At 44.3% G+C, this 16,982-nt stretch overlaps 1 protein-coding gene across 1 annotated transcript in view; it reads left to right on the forward strand.

The window, feature by feature from the left end:
* LOC126095428 (uncharacterized) overlaps positions 1-16,982 on the forward strand; it is a 1,192,014-nt gene that overhangs the window by 203,859 nt on the left and 971,173 nt on the right. Inside the window, exon 3 of the mRNA XM_049910223.1 lies at positions 15,115-15,169. Coding sequence (XP_049766180.1) covers positions 15,115-15,169 — 55 coding nt within the window. The remainder of the gene's footprint in view (positions 1-15,114; positions 15,170-16,982) is intronic.

Below are 16,982 nucleotides of genomic sequence, written 5' to 3' on the forward strand. Positions count from 1 at the left end.
TCGTCTTGTCTGGAATAAAAAGCTTTGCTGTGCTGTTTTCTTCTTTCCCGGCACGCAATACACTCGACACCGGAACTTCGGTAAAAGCTAATGTCCAGTGAGACTTGAAACAAGAACCACACGAGTTACAAATTTAACATGCTGATTGACGAACACAGTGGAGACTTTCAATGCTTTATCGTACCTCACTCTGTCATTCACATGAGAATAGCTGATACCTAAGGACGTCCTACTTTCAACGTACGTACAGACCACGCACGGCCATACGTCTGCCGCGGTAAGATTTGAAACTAACACCAGAGTCACGTGACAGAGGCCAAAATATCGAGTTTTTTCACTACCCACTATGAAAAATGGAGCTACGCAGTTTTTCTCATTTACAGATGAAATCAAGCATCGATTTGAACAAGTGAACGATTTCTTATATTGAACGATTTCTTATATTAGTTTTATACATGTAGTAGTTCGTTTAACCTAATTCCTCAGAAATTCTCAATATTAATGAGATGGTTATCATTCTTACGTGTGGCCACATGAAACAGAGTATTACCAGTTCTTTTCACAAGCGATGTAATTACAGTTCTTGAGTGAATTTTTTATTTCTTTTCTGTGAGTGTAATTCATCGTTATCACAAGAGTAGAACACGAATTATCGATTTGACGGGAAGCATTTAGTTTTCTGACGATTCCTTCCTGAGGAATATGTATAGTCCTTTTATAAGATATGACATACATTTCTATCGATAATGTACAGCTTTTACACAAAATAAGCATTTATGTTTTATGACTTTTGCTTAATGCCGTACGAACGCCGAAACACTATCAACGTAAGACGCATAGGATACTAGAAAAGCTGGTCATAGAGAAAACTCTTTTAGTGAATTAGATATTAATATTCTGTCTCTGAAAATATTCGTCATTCATAGAGTTTTAATCTGAGGACTAATGTACGTCCTAACTGCCAACTCAAGGAAATAACTCTAGAAGGGTTTTGATACGTATTTTCTGCACAGCTTTCTGTCGTTTGGCTTATAATTCTCCCTTTTCAAAGCAAGGATCCAGGCATTCTTTCGTATTTCCTCAGTGGGAAAACTGTAAACATTTTTGAGAGGACGTTTTTATGAAGTTGAGTAACGAACAGAAAAAGAAAGAAGCTGTAATTAATATTTTTTTAATAAATGTCCATGCAATTATTTAAGAGACAAAGATGTAATGACCCTTATTGTTCAGTTCGTAGTATTGAGACGATAATAAATAACTTCCAATAGAAAGCCCTTCGCATCTGCTCAGGAATGACATCACTCCTTAGCATCAGCCTATAAAGTCACTGACTTAATCTTGAAAAATGTGTTCGCAAGTTTTTTTTGTATTCTTAAAGCAAATTTACCCATGGTATGGAGCATTGCTTTCATTCATATATCTTTTGGTGCAACCAAACGGTACAAAAGATTCCACCTTTGTAATAAAAAAAACCTTTGCTGAGAAAGCTGCTGTTAAGATAGAGACAAATGAACAGTATTCCATAAGTCTTCTGGAAATGGATAGTGCCACCATCATCTAATGGAGACGTTTGTTTCAATATATTGGGATAATGCGCGTTCTAGATCATCTGTGGTCTAAAAGCGTGCCGAGGAAGCGTTTGTTTACATTAATTTAAACTCAGGATGAAGAGCGTACTAGATAGCCAGAGTCAAATTGCGCTGAGCGCATGTTGCCGGTAAGGTGGGGTACATAACCTCACGTGCAGTCATATGGGTGGGCGAGAGGCCACAAGCTCTTGTTAGTAGGTGTGGGGCAAACGGCTTCAATGCAAGAAAATCTGACGACACCCACAAGAGTTAGGGTGCTGATAAGGTTTAGAAATAGCTTGGTTTCCTCAAAGTAAAAACTCGCTTCGATATGAATAGGTGACACACAGTTCACTGGAGGAAATAAGGCAGAAAATTAAATGGAACCTTTTCAGTTGAATTACACGGTGTTTTTTTTTAAAGAACTACAATAAAAGATCAAATAAAATATTTGTCCTCCACACGTTGTTCAAGCTGAAAAGTGAAGAGCTGTTGGAATCTTCGCTCAGGTACTCTGAAACAATATCCTAAATTATCTAAAAACAGAGTCCAGAGATTTACATTTGTCGTTACTGTATTATCAGCGGTTCCTGTCGTTTCCACTGTTTGAATTTCCACTTTCTTATAACGGTGTCCATCTCGGACATCAGTGTTGTATTACTGATTGCAGGATCGCCAAGGGAACCAACAGAGACGAAAAACTGCCACTTACAGATACGTACAGAGTGTAAAGTAGTACTGATGGAAAGCTAAGGTGGTGATTTCCCGACGTTCCCAATGTACTCATGAGTACCTCATATTTGCAGTGTTTTTCACAGGAACTATTTGCAAAAGGATTGCCTAGGACGCGATATTTACGGTGCGTACTTCGCAAGCACTCCCATCTCAGTAAACTTATCTTGTCCCTGGAATACCGGAAAAAACGTAAACCCCGGATTTCACATTCAATTGCGTAGACGGAGGAACAAAGTTGGCGCGGAAGCGAACGCTTTTGCAGCACAATTCCAACAAGTAAGTTTTCCATTCTCCTTTCCTACTAACTGATTCTATGGGTTCGTCCCACTTCATATCGCTTCATAGTGCTACCCATAGATGTTTAACCCTTCTATGACCATAATTTTTTTTTGTTTCGCTGAGTATCACTGGTGTCATATAGCCCGAAAGTAATTTGCACCAGATAAATTGGCGGTATTTCAATGAACTAACATAAAAATGTACATTACAGTTATTCAATAAAACAGTCATAATCGTATTTTCGTAAATAGAACGTTAGAGAAACAAAAAGAAACTTAGTAATTTTTGAGAACATTTCTCGTGAGAACAGCGGTTTTTCTTAAAACTATCTCGACCGCAAAAAACCTTTGTTTTTGTGGTTACCGGTTTCGGTCAGTTACTGACCTCTTCAGACCTCATACCGTGATGGTAGGAGGTGGCGGAGAACGGTGCAGGCGTTACGAACTGGATGCAGTTGATTCGTAGAAACGAAGTTATATATATTTTAAAAACAATAGCTGTGGAAAGAAGGGAGATATGATTTTTCAATGTGCTTATGGGGTCATATTGATCCCTGTGGTACTAGACAGGATAAAACAATTGTTGTTGTTGTGGTCTTCAGTCCTGAGACTGGTTTGATGCAGCTCTTCATGCTACTCTATCCTGTGCAAGCTTCTTCATCTCCCAGTACCTACTTCAACCTACATCCTTCTGTATCTGTTTTTTTACCCTCCACGCTGCCCTCCAATACTAAATTGGTGATCCCTTGATGCCACAGAACATGTCCTACCAACCGATCCCTTCTTCTGCTCAAGTTGTGCCACAACCTTCTCTTCTCCCCAATCCTGTTCAATACCTCCTCATTAGTTATGTGATCTACCCATCTAAACTTCAGCATTCTTCTATAGCACCACATTTCGAAAGCTTCTATTCTCTTCTTGTCCAAACTATTTATCGTCCATGTTTCACTTCCATACATGGCTACACTCCATACAAGTACTTTCAGCAACGACTTCCTGACACTTAAATCTATACTCGATGTTAACAAATTTCTCTTCTTCAGAAACGCTTTCCTTGCCATTGCCAGTCTACATTTTATATCCTCTCTACTTCGACCATCATCAGTTATTTTGCTCCCCAAGTAGCAAAACTCCTTGACTACTTTAAGCGTCTCATTTCCTAATCTAATATCCTCAGCATCACCCGACTTAATTCGACGACATTCCATTATTCTTGTTTTGCTTTTGTTGATATTCATCTTATATCCTCCTTTCAAGACACTATCCATTCCATTCAACTGCTCTTCCAAGTCCTTTGCTGTCTTTGAGAGAATTACAATGCCATCGGCGAACCTCAATGTTTTTATTTCTTCTCCATGGATTTTAATACCTATTCCAAATTTTTATTTTGTTTCCTTTACTGCTTGCTCAATATACAGATTGAACAACATCGGAGAGAGGCTACAACCCTGTCTCACTCCCTTCCCAACCACTGCTTCCCTTTGATGTCTCTCGACTCTTATAACTGCCATCTGGTTTCAGTACAAATTGTAAATAGCTTTTCGTCCCTGTATTTTACCCCTGCCACCTTCAGAATTTGAAAGAATTCCAGTCAACATTGTCAAAAGCTTTCTCTAAGTCTACAAATGCTAGGAACGTAGGTTTGTATTTCCTTAATCTAGCTTCTAAGATAAGTCGTAGGGTCAGTATTGCCTCACGTGTTCCAATATTTCTACGGAATCCAAACTGATCTTCCCCAAGGTCGGCTTGTACCAGTTTTTCCATTCGTCTGTAAAGAATACGTGTTAGTATTTTGCAGCTGTGACTTATTAAACTGATAGTTCGGTAATTTTCACATCTGTCAACACGTGCTTTCTTTGGGATTGGAATTATTATATTCTTCTTGAAGTCTGAGGGTATTTCGCCTGTCTCATACATCTTGCTCACCAGATAGTAGAGTTTTGTCAGGACTGGCTCTCCCAAGGCCTTCAGTAGTTCTAATGGAAAGTTGTCTACTCCCGGAGCTTTTTTGCGACTCAGGTCTTTCAGTGCTCTGTCAAACTCTTCACGCAGTATCATATCTCCCATTTCATCTTCATCTACATCCTCTTCTATTTCCATAATATTGTCCTCAAGAACATCGCCCTTGTATAGACGCTCTATATACTCCTTCCACATTTCTGCTTTCCCTTCTTTGCTTAGAACTGGGTTTCCATCTGAGCTCTTGATATTCATACAAGTGGCTCCCTTCTCTCCAAAGGTCTCTTTAATTTTCCTGTAGGCAGTATCTATCTTACCCCTCGTGAGATAAGCCTCTAAATCCTTACATTTGTCCTCTAGCCATCCCTACTTAGCCATTTTGCACTTCCTGTCGATCTCATTTTTGAGACGTTTGTATTCCTTTTTGCCTGCTTCACTTACTGCATTTTTGTATTTTCTCCTTTCATCAATTAAATTCAGTATCTCTTCTGTTAGCCAAGGATTTCTATTAGCCCTCGTCTTTTTACCTACTTGCTCCTCTGCTGCCTTCACCACTTCATCTCTCAAAGCTACCCATTCTTCTTCTATTGTATTTCTTTCCCCCATTCCTGTCAATTGTTCCCTTATGCTCTCTCTGAAACTCTGTACAACCTCTGGTTCTTTCAGTTTATCCAGGTCCCATCTCCTTAAATTCCCGCCTTTTTGCAGTTTCTTCAGTTTTAATCTACAGTTCATAACCAATAGATTGTGGTCAGAGTCCACATCTGCCCCTGGAAATGTCTTACAATTTAAAACCTGGTTCCTAAATCTCTGTCTTACCATTATATAATCTATCTGATACCTTTTAGTGTCTCCAGGGTTCTTCCATGTATACAATCATCTTTTATGATTCTTGAACCAAGTGTTAACTATGATTAGGTTGTGCTCTGTGCAAAATTCTATCAGGTGGCTTCGTCTTTCGTTTCTTAGCCCCAATCCATGTTCACCCACTACGTTTCCTTCTCTCCCTTTTCCTACTACCGAATTCCAGTCACCCATGACTATTAAATTTTCATCTCCCTTCACTATCTGAATAATTTCTTTTATTTCATCATACATTTCTTCAATAAAACAATATCCGAGGCAAAAAACCCAAGCAGTGAGCACAAAAATAAACGGGAAATAATATTTTCATTGTTGCAGGTGTTTCGTACTACAGTTGTTCAACGTAACATTCATCATTTTATTTTACATTCAAGAAACAAAAAGAAATTTAGATTTGATTCATATTGAACCCAGTAGTACTCAGTGCAAAATCCGTGTATAATTTTTTATCTGTTGTAAATGAAAAAATGAACTGAACATTATTGTTTGCAATTGACTCAGAAAGAGAAAGTAATATTATTTGGGAAGTAATAATTTTGGATCCAAGGGAGACATATTTTCCAGTATGCTTATGGGACCACATTGAGCTTAGTGGTACTAAGAGGATAAAGTTATCAGAGGCCCCAGGGGTTTTGTATAAGCGCTGTGTTGCTTTTCTCATAACTTAAAAATAGCGAATCTTCCCATGTTTGTGACGTGACAAGAGGTGTGTGTACTCCGCAAACAAAGAGGAATTAAGTATAAATTAATGGAACATCAATCAGCTCACAGACCCAGGACAGTTTAGCAGTTGTTAACCAAGCAGGGTACCCATAATATCCCCGTCAATTATTATTTATTTTTTGTCATCTCGTTGTCTCCGTAGAGCTGTATCATAGGAGCAAGGAGAGGATGTTGTTTGGTGGCTGGTATCCTCTTTCTATAACACAAACTGCACAGATAGATTAACTAGGTTCTCTATTCATAAAAATCGAAAATTTACTTAACTCCAGATATTCGTTGTGGTACAAGCTCTTCCGTCATAGTCCACGGTAGCCTCTCTGCTGGTGGAGTACAAAGTCCGCTTATGCACACTTTTTATGGTTGCTATGTGCTGCCTGTCGCTGAGTTAGGGGAGGAGCCAACTGCTACTGCGATTCCTGCTGGACTACGACTGATGACACTGAAACTTACAACGTACTCGGTGCAACAGACTCGAACAGACTTTAACTAACTGACCCTCCGGACCGCGGCAGCTATTTGAATACTGGCGGCCGAGATGGCGTTGCCGGTGCGTTCCCTGCGAGTCTGTTTTTGGCCTCTGTCGATCTTCGCGTAACCTCTATGCCGCTTGGTGTGCTGGCGCCAGCTTACACCAGCACAATTTTATTTCGATTTCTGTGAATGTTAAACGGCGATTTGAACCTTCAACGTAATTTGTGAGAGAAAAGAAACGTCATGATTCCTGAAACACTGAGGAATCAAAATCTGGAAATACACTCCTGGAAATGGAAAAAAGAACACATTGACACCGGTGTGTCAGACCCACCATACATGCTCCGGACACTGCGAGAGGGCTGTACAAGCAATGATCACACGCACGGCACAGCGGACACACCAGGAACCGCGGTGTTGGCCGTCGAATGGCGCTAGCTGCGCAGCATTTGTGCACCGCCGCCGTCAGTGTCAGCCAGTTTGCCGTGGCATACGGAGCTCCATCGCAGTCTTTAACACTGGTAGCATGCCGCGACAGCGTGGACGTGAACCGTATGTGCAGTTGACGGACATTGAGCGAGGGCGTATAGTGGGCATGCGGGAGGCCGGGTGGACGTACCGCCGAATTGCTCAACACGTGGGGCGTGAGGTCTCCACAGTACATCGATGTTGTCGCCAGTGGTCGGCGGAAGGTGCACGTGCCCGTCGACCTGTGACCGGACCGCAGCGACGCACGGATGCACGCCAAGACCGTAGGATCCTACGCAGTGCCGTAGGGGACCGCACCGCCACTTCCCAGCAAATTAGGGACACTGTTGCTCCTGGGGTATCGGCGAGGACCATTCGCAACCGTCTCCATGAAGCTGGGCTACGGTCCCGCACACCGTTAGGCCGTCTTCCGCTCACGCCCCAACATCGTGCAGCCCGCCTCCAGTGGTGTCGCGACAGGCGTGAATGGAGGGACGAATGGAGACGTGTCGTCTTCAGCGATGAGAGTCGCTTCTGCCTTGGTGCCAATGATGGTCGTATGCGTGTTTGGCGCCGTGCAGGTGAGCGCCACAATCAGGACTGCATACGACCGAGGCACACAGGGCCAACACCCGGCATCATGGTGTGGGGAGCGATCTCCTACACTGGCCGTACACCACTGGTGATCGTCGAGGGGACACTGAATAGTGCACGGTACATCCAAACCGTCATCGAACCCATCGTTCTACCATTCCTAGACCGGCAAGGGAACTTGCTGTTCCAACAGGATAATGCACGTCCGCATGTATCCCGTGCCACCCAACGTGCTCTAGAAGGTGTAAGTCAACTACCCTGGCCAGCAAGATCTCCGGATCTGTCCCCCATTGAGCATGTTTGGGACTGGATGAAGCGTCGTCTCACGCGGTCTGCACGTCCAGCACGAACGCTGGTCCAACTGAGGCGCCAGGTGGAAATGGCATGGCAAGCCGTTCCACAGGACTACATCCAGCATCTCTACGATCGTCTCCATGGGAGAATAGCAGCCTGCATTGCTGCGAAAGGTGGATATACACTGTACTAGTGCCGACATTGTGCATGCTCTGTTGCCTGTGTCTATGTGCCTGTGGTTCTGTCAGTGTGATCATGTGATGTATCTGACCCCAGGAATGTGTCAATAAAGTTTCCCCTTCCTGGGACAATGAATTCACGGTGTTCTTATTTCAATTTCCAGGAGTGTAGATTTTGGCTGCCATAATACAACGAGGAGTCCATGATTTACTCAAAATTATGACAACCGTTGGAAACTACTCAACGTTTTAAACAATTGTAGTTCTTGAGGGCAGTGTAGGGATTCAGTGAGAATCGCCTTTCTAATGGAACCCAGGCAGAAACCTCTGTAAAAGAGACATGGTCAGCCCCTATGACTCAGTAGGTAGGCTTTGGCCCCTGACCTCCCACATAGATAGCAGTGGTTCTATTTTTGAAACAGGAAGCATAAAGGAGTGTTGCACCTACCGAACCATGAAGTTCGGCCGAAGCTACACCCTGCCACATTCAATATACCTTTGAGCCGCACCAGCAGCTGCAGTTACGTCACCGTCGCCAACACGTCTTGCAACCAGCATTGGTCAGTAGCAGTTTGGCCGTTCATTCCCTTGAACATATCAAGTAACTCGCGCTATGACCGCAGGTCAGCTGCACCAACCTTGTCATACGATTCACCTGAATCTCCCCCATTGTCACCTTGATCTGCTCACTTGTTTCACTACTCTTTCTGCAAGGTTTGATTGTAGTTTTGTGTACCTAACTATGGTTTCAATGCATGTGCTCTATGCCCTTTATGAGTGCGCAACTTCAGTGAAGATTTCTTTCGGCTAAATATTTGTGTTTTGCTTTATTCAAATGGTTCAAATGGCTCTGAGCGCTATGGGACCTAACATCTGAGGTCATCAGTCCGCTAGAACTTAGAACTACTTAAACCTAGCTAACCTAAGGACATCACACCCATCCATGCCCGAGGCAGGATTCGAACCTGCGACCGTAGCGGTCGAGCGGTTCCAGACTGAAGCGCCTAGAACCGCTCGGCCACACCGGCCGACTTGCTTTATTCCTATTCCTGGATATACAAGCGAGTTTGTTACTCCTTGTTTCTTATTATAGTTGTGATATCCTCCTAGCATTCCCAGTATCCAAACGAATCAGGAACCTAAACTTGTGCAAAACTTAAGTTTCACATGAAGTGCCTCTTCCAAGTAACGTAGCCCTATGAAACTTGGACCGTACAGAGAAAAAACTGCTACAGTACAGTAGAGAACGTAACTGAAAGAAGTACGAAATGAAACGAACAGTAATGACACTTTCATTCAAAGACAATAATACATTGAAGTCCATATGATGATGGTCCCCTGCAGATTGCAAACGGCGAGATGTGGTTCTTAATAAGGTGTGTGTTCATCAAAGACGGTAATGCATGCATTGAAATGTACTCATCTACATCTACGTGATTACTCGCTGTTCACAATAAAGTGGCTGGCAAAGGGTTCAGTGAACCACCTTCAAGCTGTCTTTCTACCGTTCCACTCTCGAACGGCACGCGGGAAAAACGAGCGCTTAAATTTTTCTGTGCGAGCTCTGATTTCTCTTATTTTATCGTGATGATCATGGGTGCCAACAGAATGTTTTTGCAATCGGAAGAGAAAACTGGCGATTGAAATTTCGTGAGAAGATCCCGTCGCAACGAAAAACGCCTTTGTTTTAATGATTGCCACTCCAATTCACGTATCATGTCTGTGACACTATCTCCCCTATTTCGCGATAATACAAGACGAGCCGCCCTTCTTTGTGCTTTTTCGATTTCACCCGTCAGTCTCAGCTGATGCGGATCCCACACTGCGCAGTAATATCTTCTGAAACCGTGCTGACTATGTGTCAATAAATCGTTTTCTTCGAGGTACTTCATAATGTTCGAATACAGTATATGTTCCAACCGCAAATCGACGTTAGTGATATAGGCTTGTAACTCAGCGGATTACTCCTACTTCCCGTTTTGGGGCCGGCCGATGTGGCCGAGCGGTTCTAGGCGCTTCAGTCTGGAACCGCGCGACCGCTACGGTCGCAGGTTCGAATCCTGCCTCGGGCATGGATGTGTGCGATGTCCTTAGGTTAGTTAGGTTTAAGTAGTTCAAGATTCTAGGGGACTAATGACCTCAGATATTAAGTCCCATAGTGCTCAGAGCCAGCCGGTCGGAGTGGCCGTGCGCTTCTAGACGCTATAGTCTGGAACCGCGTGACCGATACGGTCGCAGGTTCGAATCCTGCCTCGGGCATGGATGTGAGTGATGTCCTTAGGTTAGTTAGGTTTAAGTAGTTCAAGGTTCTAGGGGACTGATGACCACAGCAGTTGAGTCCCATAGTACTCAGAGCCACTTTTTGGGCCCTTTTTGGGTATTGGTGTAACTTGAGCAATTTTCCAGTCTTTAGGTACGTATCTTTCTGTGAGCGAGTGGTTGTATATAATTGCTAAAAATGGAGCTATTTTATCAGCATACTCTGAGAGCAACCTGACTGGACCGGAGGCCTTGCCTTTATTAAGTGATTTAAGCTGCTTCGTTACTCCGAGGATATCTACTTCTACGTTTCTCATCTTGGCAGTTGTTCTTGATTGGAATTCAGGAATATTTACTTCGTCTTCTTTGGTGTAGGAGTTTCGGAAAACTGTGTTTAATAACTCTGCTTTGGTGACACTGTCATCAGTGACTTCCTGTACGGGTCACAAGTTTGGAAAGGAATGTGCGTGGTTTGGAGTTCCATTCCTCCACTAGCGCGGTTGACAATGGTCGAATGGTCGTTGGTGCTTGTGGGCAGGCTGCAATAATCCCCGCCACACAGCCCACACGTTGTCGGTGGCATTTAATGCGGGGGAACGGGCACGCCGGTCTGTGCCGAATACCCTCTCGTTCCTGGAGTTCCTCTACCTGTGCTGTCCGGTATGGTCATGCATTTACATCCATAAAAATGAAGTTACGGCCGAAGGCACCCCTGAAATGACGCACATGGGGAAGGAGTACGGTGTAGCAATATTGTTGACCGGTGAGTGTACCGTGTTCGGAAATTTGGAGGTCGGTCCGCTAATATAACGTTGTGCCTACCGTGCCAAAACGATCATGTTCGGTAACGTTTCTGGGTGCGTGAAGTGTTCCCTCCCGCCGCATTAAGGTACATCCGGAATCACTACTTAGACTGGACCTGCTCACATCCGAGAAGAGCACCGACCACACTCCTCTGTGGTCTCCAGTCCCTAAGCTCGTAGCACGGTCACAGATCGTGCCGCCGACGTGTGGGTGTCAATGGAATACAACGTACTGGCCACCGGGCGCTTTGGCGCCGTGGAACGTGAGATTCCGTAATTCTTTTAAATGTGGTTGCAATTGCATCCTCAGTTTGACGTGAGTCACGTCTTACCTGTCGCAGAATGTAGCAGTCATCTCCCCTGCTGTATTTGACCGTGGCAGAACACTTCCTCTACTTCGGGCAGCAGTACCTGTAGGCTCCCCATGCATATGACACAGTGCAGTGAGAAATAATAAACTACTGGGTTCAAATATTTCTGAGCACTATGGGACTTAACTTCTGAGGTCATCAGTCCCCTAGAACTTAGAACTACTTAAACCTAACTAACCTAAGGACATCACACACATCCATGCCCGTAGCAGTCGCGCGGTTCCGTACTAGTGCCTAGAACCGCTCGGCCACTCCGGCCGGCAAACTACTGGGCTACGCTCGTCACACGTCATCCTCGTACCAGTTCCGGATGATTCTTCACGTTATAAAGTCACCCAGATGTTGTCTCTGGACCGTGTTGTAATGAAGACCACCAACACGGTGCGCCGTAACTGCTCGCTGACTGACTCGCACTACACTGTCTTTTTCCCGTGGGTTCAACTGCCTCGCGCTGCGGGACCAGTCCCCTATGGCGCTATACTCACACTGACCTCAGGCAATCTGTCGTCCAGCGCCAGGGAAACCTCTGGTAACATACTTCCGCATTTGCATCCATTTCCACCGAGTAGTAAATATATGTTACTTTATGTTTCTCGTCCTTATGCTTTAGGAGTAGTCTGTATAACGTATTTAACTCTATTGATGATGACTTGGTAATAAGTCGAAATTGGTAAAGATACTATATATTTGACCTGACTCTTATACAGGGTGAGCACAAAGTCTTGACGTGATTACGAGGTGCATTCAAGTTCTAAGGCCTCCTATTTTTTTCTAATTAACTACTCACCCGAAATCGATGAAACTGGCGTTACTTCTCGACGTAATCGCCCTGCAGACGTACACATTTTTCACAACGCTGACGCCATGATTCCATGGCAGCGGCGAAGGCTTCTTTAGGAGTCTGTTTTGACCACTGGAAAATCGCTGAGGCAATAGCAGCACGGCTGGTGAATGTGCGGCCACGGAGAGTGTCTTTCATTGTTGGAAAAAGCCAAAAGTCACTAGGAGCCAGGTCAGGAGAGTAGGGAGCATGAGGAATCACTTCAAAGTTGTTATCACGAAGAAACTGTTGCGTAACGTTAGCTCGATGCGCGGGTGCGTTGTCTTGGTGAAACAGCACACGCGCAGCCCTTCCCGGACGTTTTTGTTGCAGTGCAGGAAGGAATTTGTTCTTCAAAACATTTTCGTAGGATGCACCTGTTACCATAGTGCCCTTTGGAACGCAATGGGTAAGGATTACACCCTCGCTGTCCCAGAACATGGACACCATCATTTTTTCGGCACTGGCGGTTACCCGAAATTTTTTTGGTGGCGGTGAATCTGTGTGCTTCCATTGAGCTGACTGGCGCTTTGTTTCTGGATTGAAAAATGGCATCCACTTCTCATCCATTGTCACAACCGACGAAAAGAAAGTCCCATTCATGCTGTCGTTGCACGTCAACATTGCTTGGCAACATGCCACACGGGCAGCTGTGTGGTCGTCCATCAGCATTCGTGCCACCCACCTGGATGACACTTTTCGCATTTTCAGGTCGTCATGCAGGATTGTGTGCACAGAACCCACAGAAATGCCAACTCCAGAGGCGATCTGTTCAACAGTCATTCGGCGATCCCTCAAAACAATTCTCTCCACTTTCTCGATCATGTCGTCAGACCGGCTTGTGCGAGCCCGAGGTTGTTTCGGTTTGTTGTCACACGATGTTCCGCCTTCATTAAACTGTCGCACCCACGAACGCACTTTCGACACATCCATAACTCCATCACCACATGTCTCCTTCAACTGTCGATGAATTTCAATTGGTTTCACACCACGCAAATTCAGAAAACGAATGATTGCACACTGTTCAAGTAAGGAAAACGTCGCCATTTTAAGTATTTAAAACAGTTCTCATTCTCGCCGCTGGCGGTAAAATTCCATCTGCCGTACGGTGCTGCCATCTCTGGGACCTATTGACAGTGAACGCGGCCTCATTTTAAAACAATGCGCATGTTTCTATCTATTTCCAGTCCGGAGAAAAAAAAATCGGTGGCCTTAGAACTTGAATGCACCTTGTATAACAATTTATTACAGAATAACCGTTTGACATAATATATTACATTTGATGCTGTTACATAGTTTAGTGTTACTAGTTTTTTTAAGACCACTTACGTTAGTAAACCTCAACGTGTGCTCCCTTGGTAGGTCGGAGAATGTCGAGGCGGTATTCCAGTTCCCGCCAGGTGTTTCGTGCACACAGCAGCTTGTATCCTAGCCTTCAGTTCGTGACAAATACTCTGTCCTTGATATAGCCACAGAAAAAAAGTCAAGGGGCGTAATGTCTGGAGAGGGGACTAATGTCCGGATCGGTGAATTGGAGGGAAAGGTCCAACACCCTGACCACCCCGCTCTCCGGACATTAAGCCCCTTGACTTTTTTTTTCTGGGACTATATCAAGGACAGAGTCTTCGTCACACCAGTTGCTGACGTCGACGAACTGAAGGGTAGGATACAGGCTGCTGTGGGTACTGTGACAGAACACATGTTACGAACCACCTGGCGGGAACTGGATTATTGCCTCGACATTCTCCGAGCTACCAAGGGAGCACACGTTGAGGTTTACTAACGTAAGTGGTCTCAGAAAAAAAAAACCTGGTTACACTAACCTATGTAACGGCATCAAATGTAACTTATTATGTCAAACGGTTATTCTGTAATAAATTATTATAATCAGGGCAAGACTTTGTGCTCACTCCGTATATAAAAAAAAAAATTAAAGGACTTTGCAGGGTGGAGTTTCTGTACGGCAGCATGCCTAGTGTGCATAAATCTCTGTTGCTCTGATTTTCAGAAAACTAGTTTAAATAATCTCATACGATCACTTCATTTCAGCTGAGTCTAGAAGAACTATGGGTTTATTTGGGGGGCAGCAAATGCATTCAGCTTTGTTTCTTAAGCAGCCTTCCTATTTTCGAAGAAACACATATGGCAAGACAATCATTCCTCTTTGTTCTTCACAGGTTCCTCGTACCAAAATATCCCTTAACAACTTCAAAAGTTTTGTCAGTGGAGTTCTGGTTCATCCTCTACACGCCGACATACGTTAGCAGATAGACGATAATTGGAAACTTTCTTTGAGCAATTTATATCATGTGAGGTTCAGAAAACACTATTAATGTGTTTTGAGTAACACTGTCGATGAGAATCGCTGTGGGTCTGTCCTCGACTTCGAGGATGGCGAGGAAGGATTGTTATTTTTGTCGCCTGCGCAGTGTGAAGAGCCCCCATGACGGTCTGAAACTGCGCCACACTCGGACGTAGTGACCTGTATAGCTGGCTGTGCCGCAGGGAGTGTTTGTTCAGCAAAGTGCAAGCCGTCGTCCGGGGAACACTTTGTTTTGAAGGCAGCGCAGGAATAAGAGCAGAGCGAGAAATAAGGCTGCGGCTCCAGCCGGAGTTAGCAGGGCTGCGCACCGCAGTATTTCGCAGCTCGTTTTCTCTGGAACTTCTATTTCGCCCTACTCCAGTGCCGAGCTGATATTGTGTACTGATTTTCTGCTCGTGTTCGCAGGGCGCGGCGTTCGTGGTGCTATTTCGTTTGGCCGCTGGAAGAGGAGAACGCTACGGTAAGTAGATGCATTTAGGTGTGTATGCACATAGTGCGTATAACAGGAATACGGTGTTACCTTTGAACTCTGCATTAAGGAAATATGAACGTTAGATGACGGCTTTACTAGTATGTTCCCCAGTTTTCAGGCGAATGCCAACAAGTAATAATTCACAAAGTAGTTGTGATTTGCGTACTGTAAGACCTTCAGTACACACACCATCAGATTATTTGACTTGTCGCTCTAACGAAGTAGACGAGTGTCAGCAATATGTCTCGTGGTCTTATCGTGGCGTGTCTATCTTCTGCCGTTAGGTCAGACGATAGAAATGCCGCTTGCAAGCTTACAGTAGCAGATTGACGGTGACCAACTTTAAACAGAACTTGATTAATTTTCACACACATTTATTAAAATAATAACAAGCATAAAAATTACTTAATTTGGTTCTGGATGCTATTTACAATTGACAATCTGAAGTTCCTTTGGTACTGGTACGTTAATCTTGTTCTCAAATGTATCTCTGATACTTGACAAAAGTGTCTATACATTTATCTTCATGGCTATGTACAGGAATATGGTAATCTTATTAGGCGCAGACTGAAACTTGACTATAGACTGGTACAGACAAATGCAGACTGGTACAGACAAATGCAGACTGGTACAGACTAATGCAGACTGGTACAGACTGGTGCATACAAATGCAGACTGACTAATCGGAGGTCTGTACACTCGTTATAATACCTCGCACGTTCATGTATCACTGCGCGAGTGTGATCCGCGAGGAGAAAAGCTTCTACGTCAGCAGCAATCTCATTGGCTCCGTTACATATTAATACGCGGATCGGCGGAAGCAGAATTTGGTCCGTCTCTATGGCAGCGCCATCTCATAGTGCGGAGACGGACGAGCGCTGCGCCTATGCTGTTGTGCTTAGCGGGGCGCACTCTAGTGGGAAAGTTGTGTACGCGCTGACTACGCGGAACTATGTACACAACAGTAGTGTAGCCAAGAAGAGAAACCATCATCAACATCATCATTTAAGACTGATTATGCCTTTCAGCGTTCAGTCTGGAGCATAGCCCCCCTTATAAAATTCCTCAATGATCCCCTATTCAGTGCTAACATTGGTGCCTCTTCTGATGTTAAACCTGTTACTTCAAAATCATTCTTAACCGAATCCAGGTACCTTCTCCTTGGTCTGTCCCGACTCCTCCTACCCTCTACTGCTGAACCCATGAGTCTCTTGGGTAACCTTGCTTCTCCCATGCGTGTAACATGACCCCACCATCTAAGCCTGTTCGCCCTGACTGCTACATCTATAGAGTTCATTCCCAGTTTTTCTTTGATTTCCTCATTGTGGACACCCTCCTGTCATTGTTCCCATCTACTACTACCTGCAATCATCCGAGCTACTTTCATATCCGTAACCTCAACCTTGTTGATAAGGTAACCTGAATCCACCCAGCTTTCGCTCCCATACAACAAAGTTGGTCGAAAGGTTGAACGGTGCACAGATAACTTAGTCTTGGCACTGACTTCCTTCTTGCAGAAGAGAGTAGATCGTAGCTGAGCGCCCACTGCATTAGCTTTGCTACACCTCGCTTCCAGTTCTTTCACTATGTTGCCATCCTGTGAGAATATGCATCCTAAGTACTTGAAACCGTCCACCTGTTCTAACTTTGTTCCTCCTATTTGGCACTCAATTCGTTTATATTTCTTTCCCACTGACATTACTTTTGTTTTGGAGATGCTAATCTTCATACCATAGTCCTTAAGTTCTGATCTAGCTCTGAAATATTACTTCGCAAACATTCAATCGAATCTGCCATCACA

This window comes from Schistocerca cancellata, chromosome 8 (assembly GCF_023864275.1).
Source record: "Schistocerca cancellata isolate TAMUIC-IGC-003103 chromosome 8, iqSchCanc2.1, whole genome shotgun sequence".
NCBI lineage: Eukaryota > Metazoa > Arthropoda > Insecta > Orthoptera > Acrididae > Schistocerca > Schistocerca cancellata.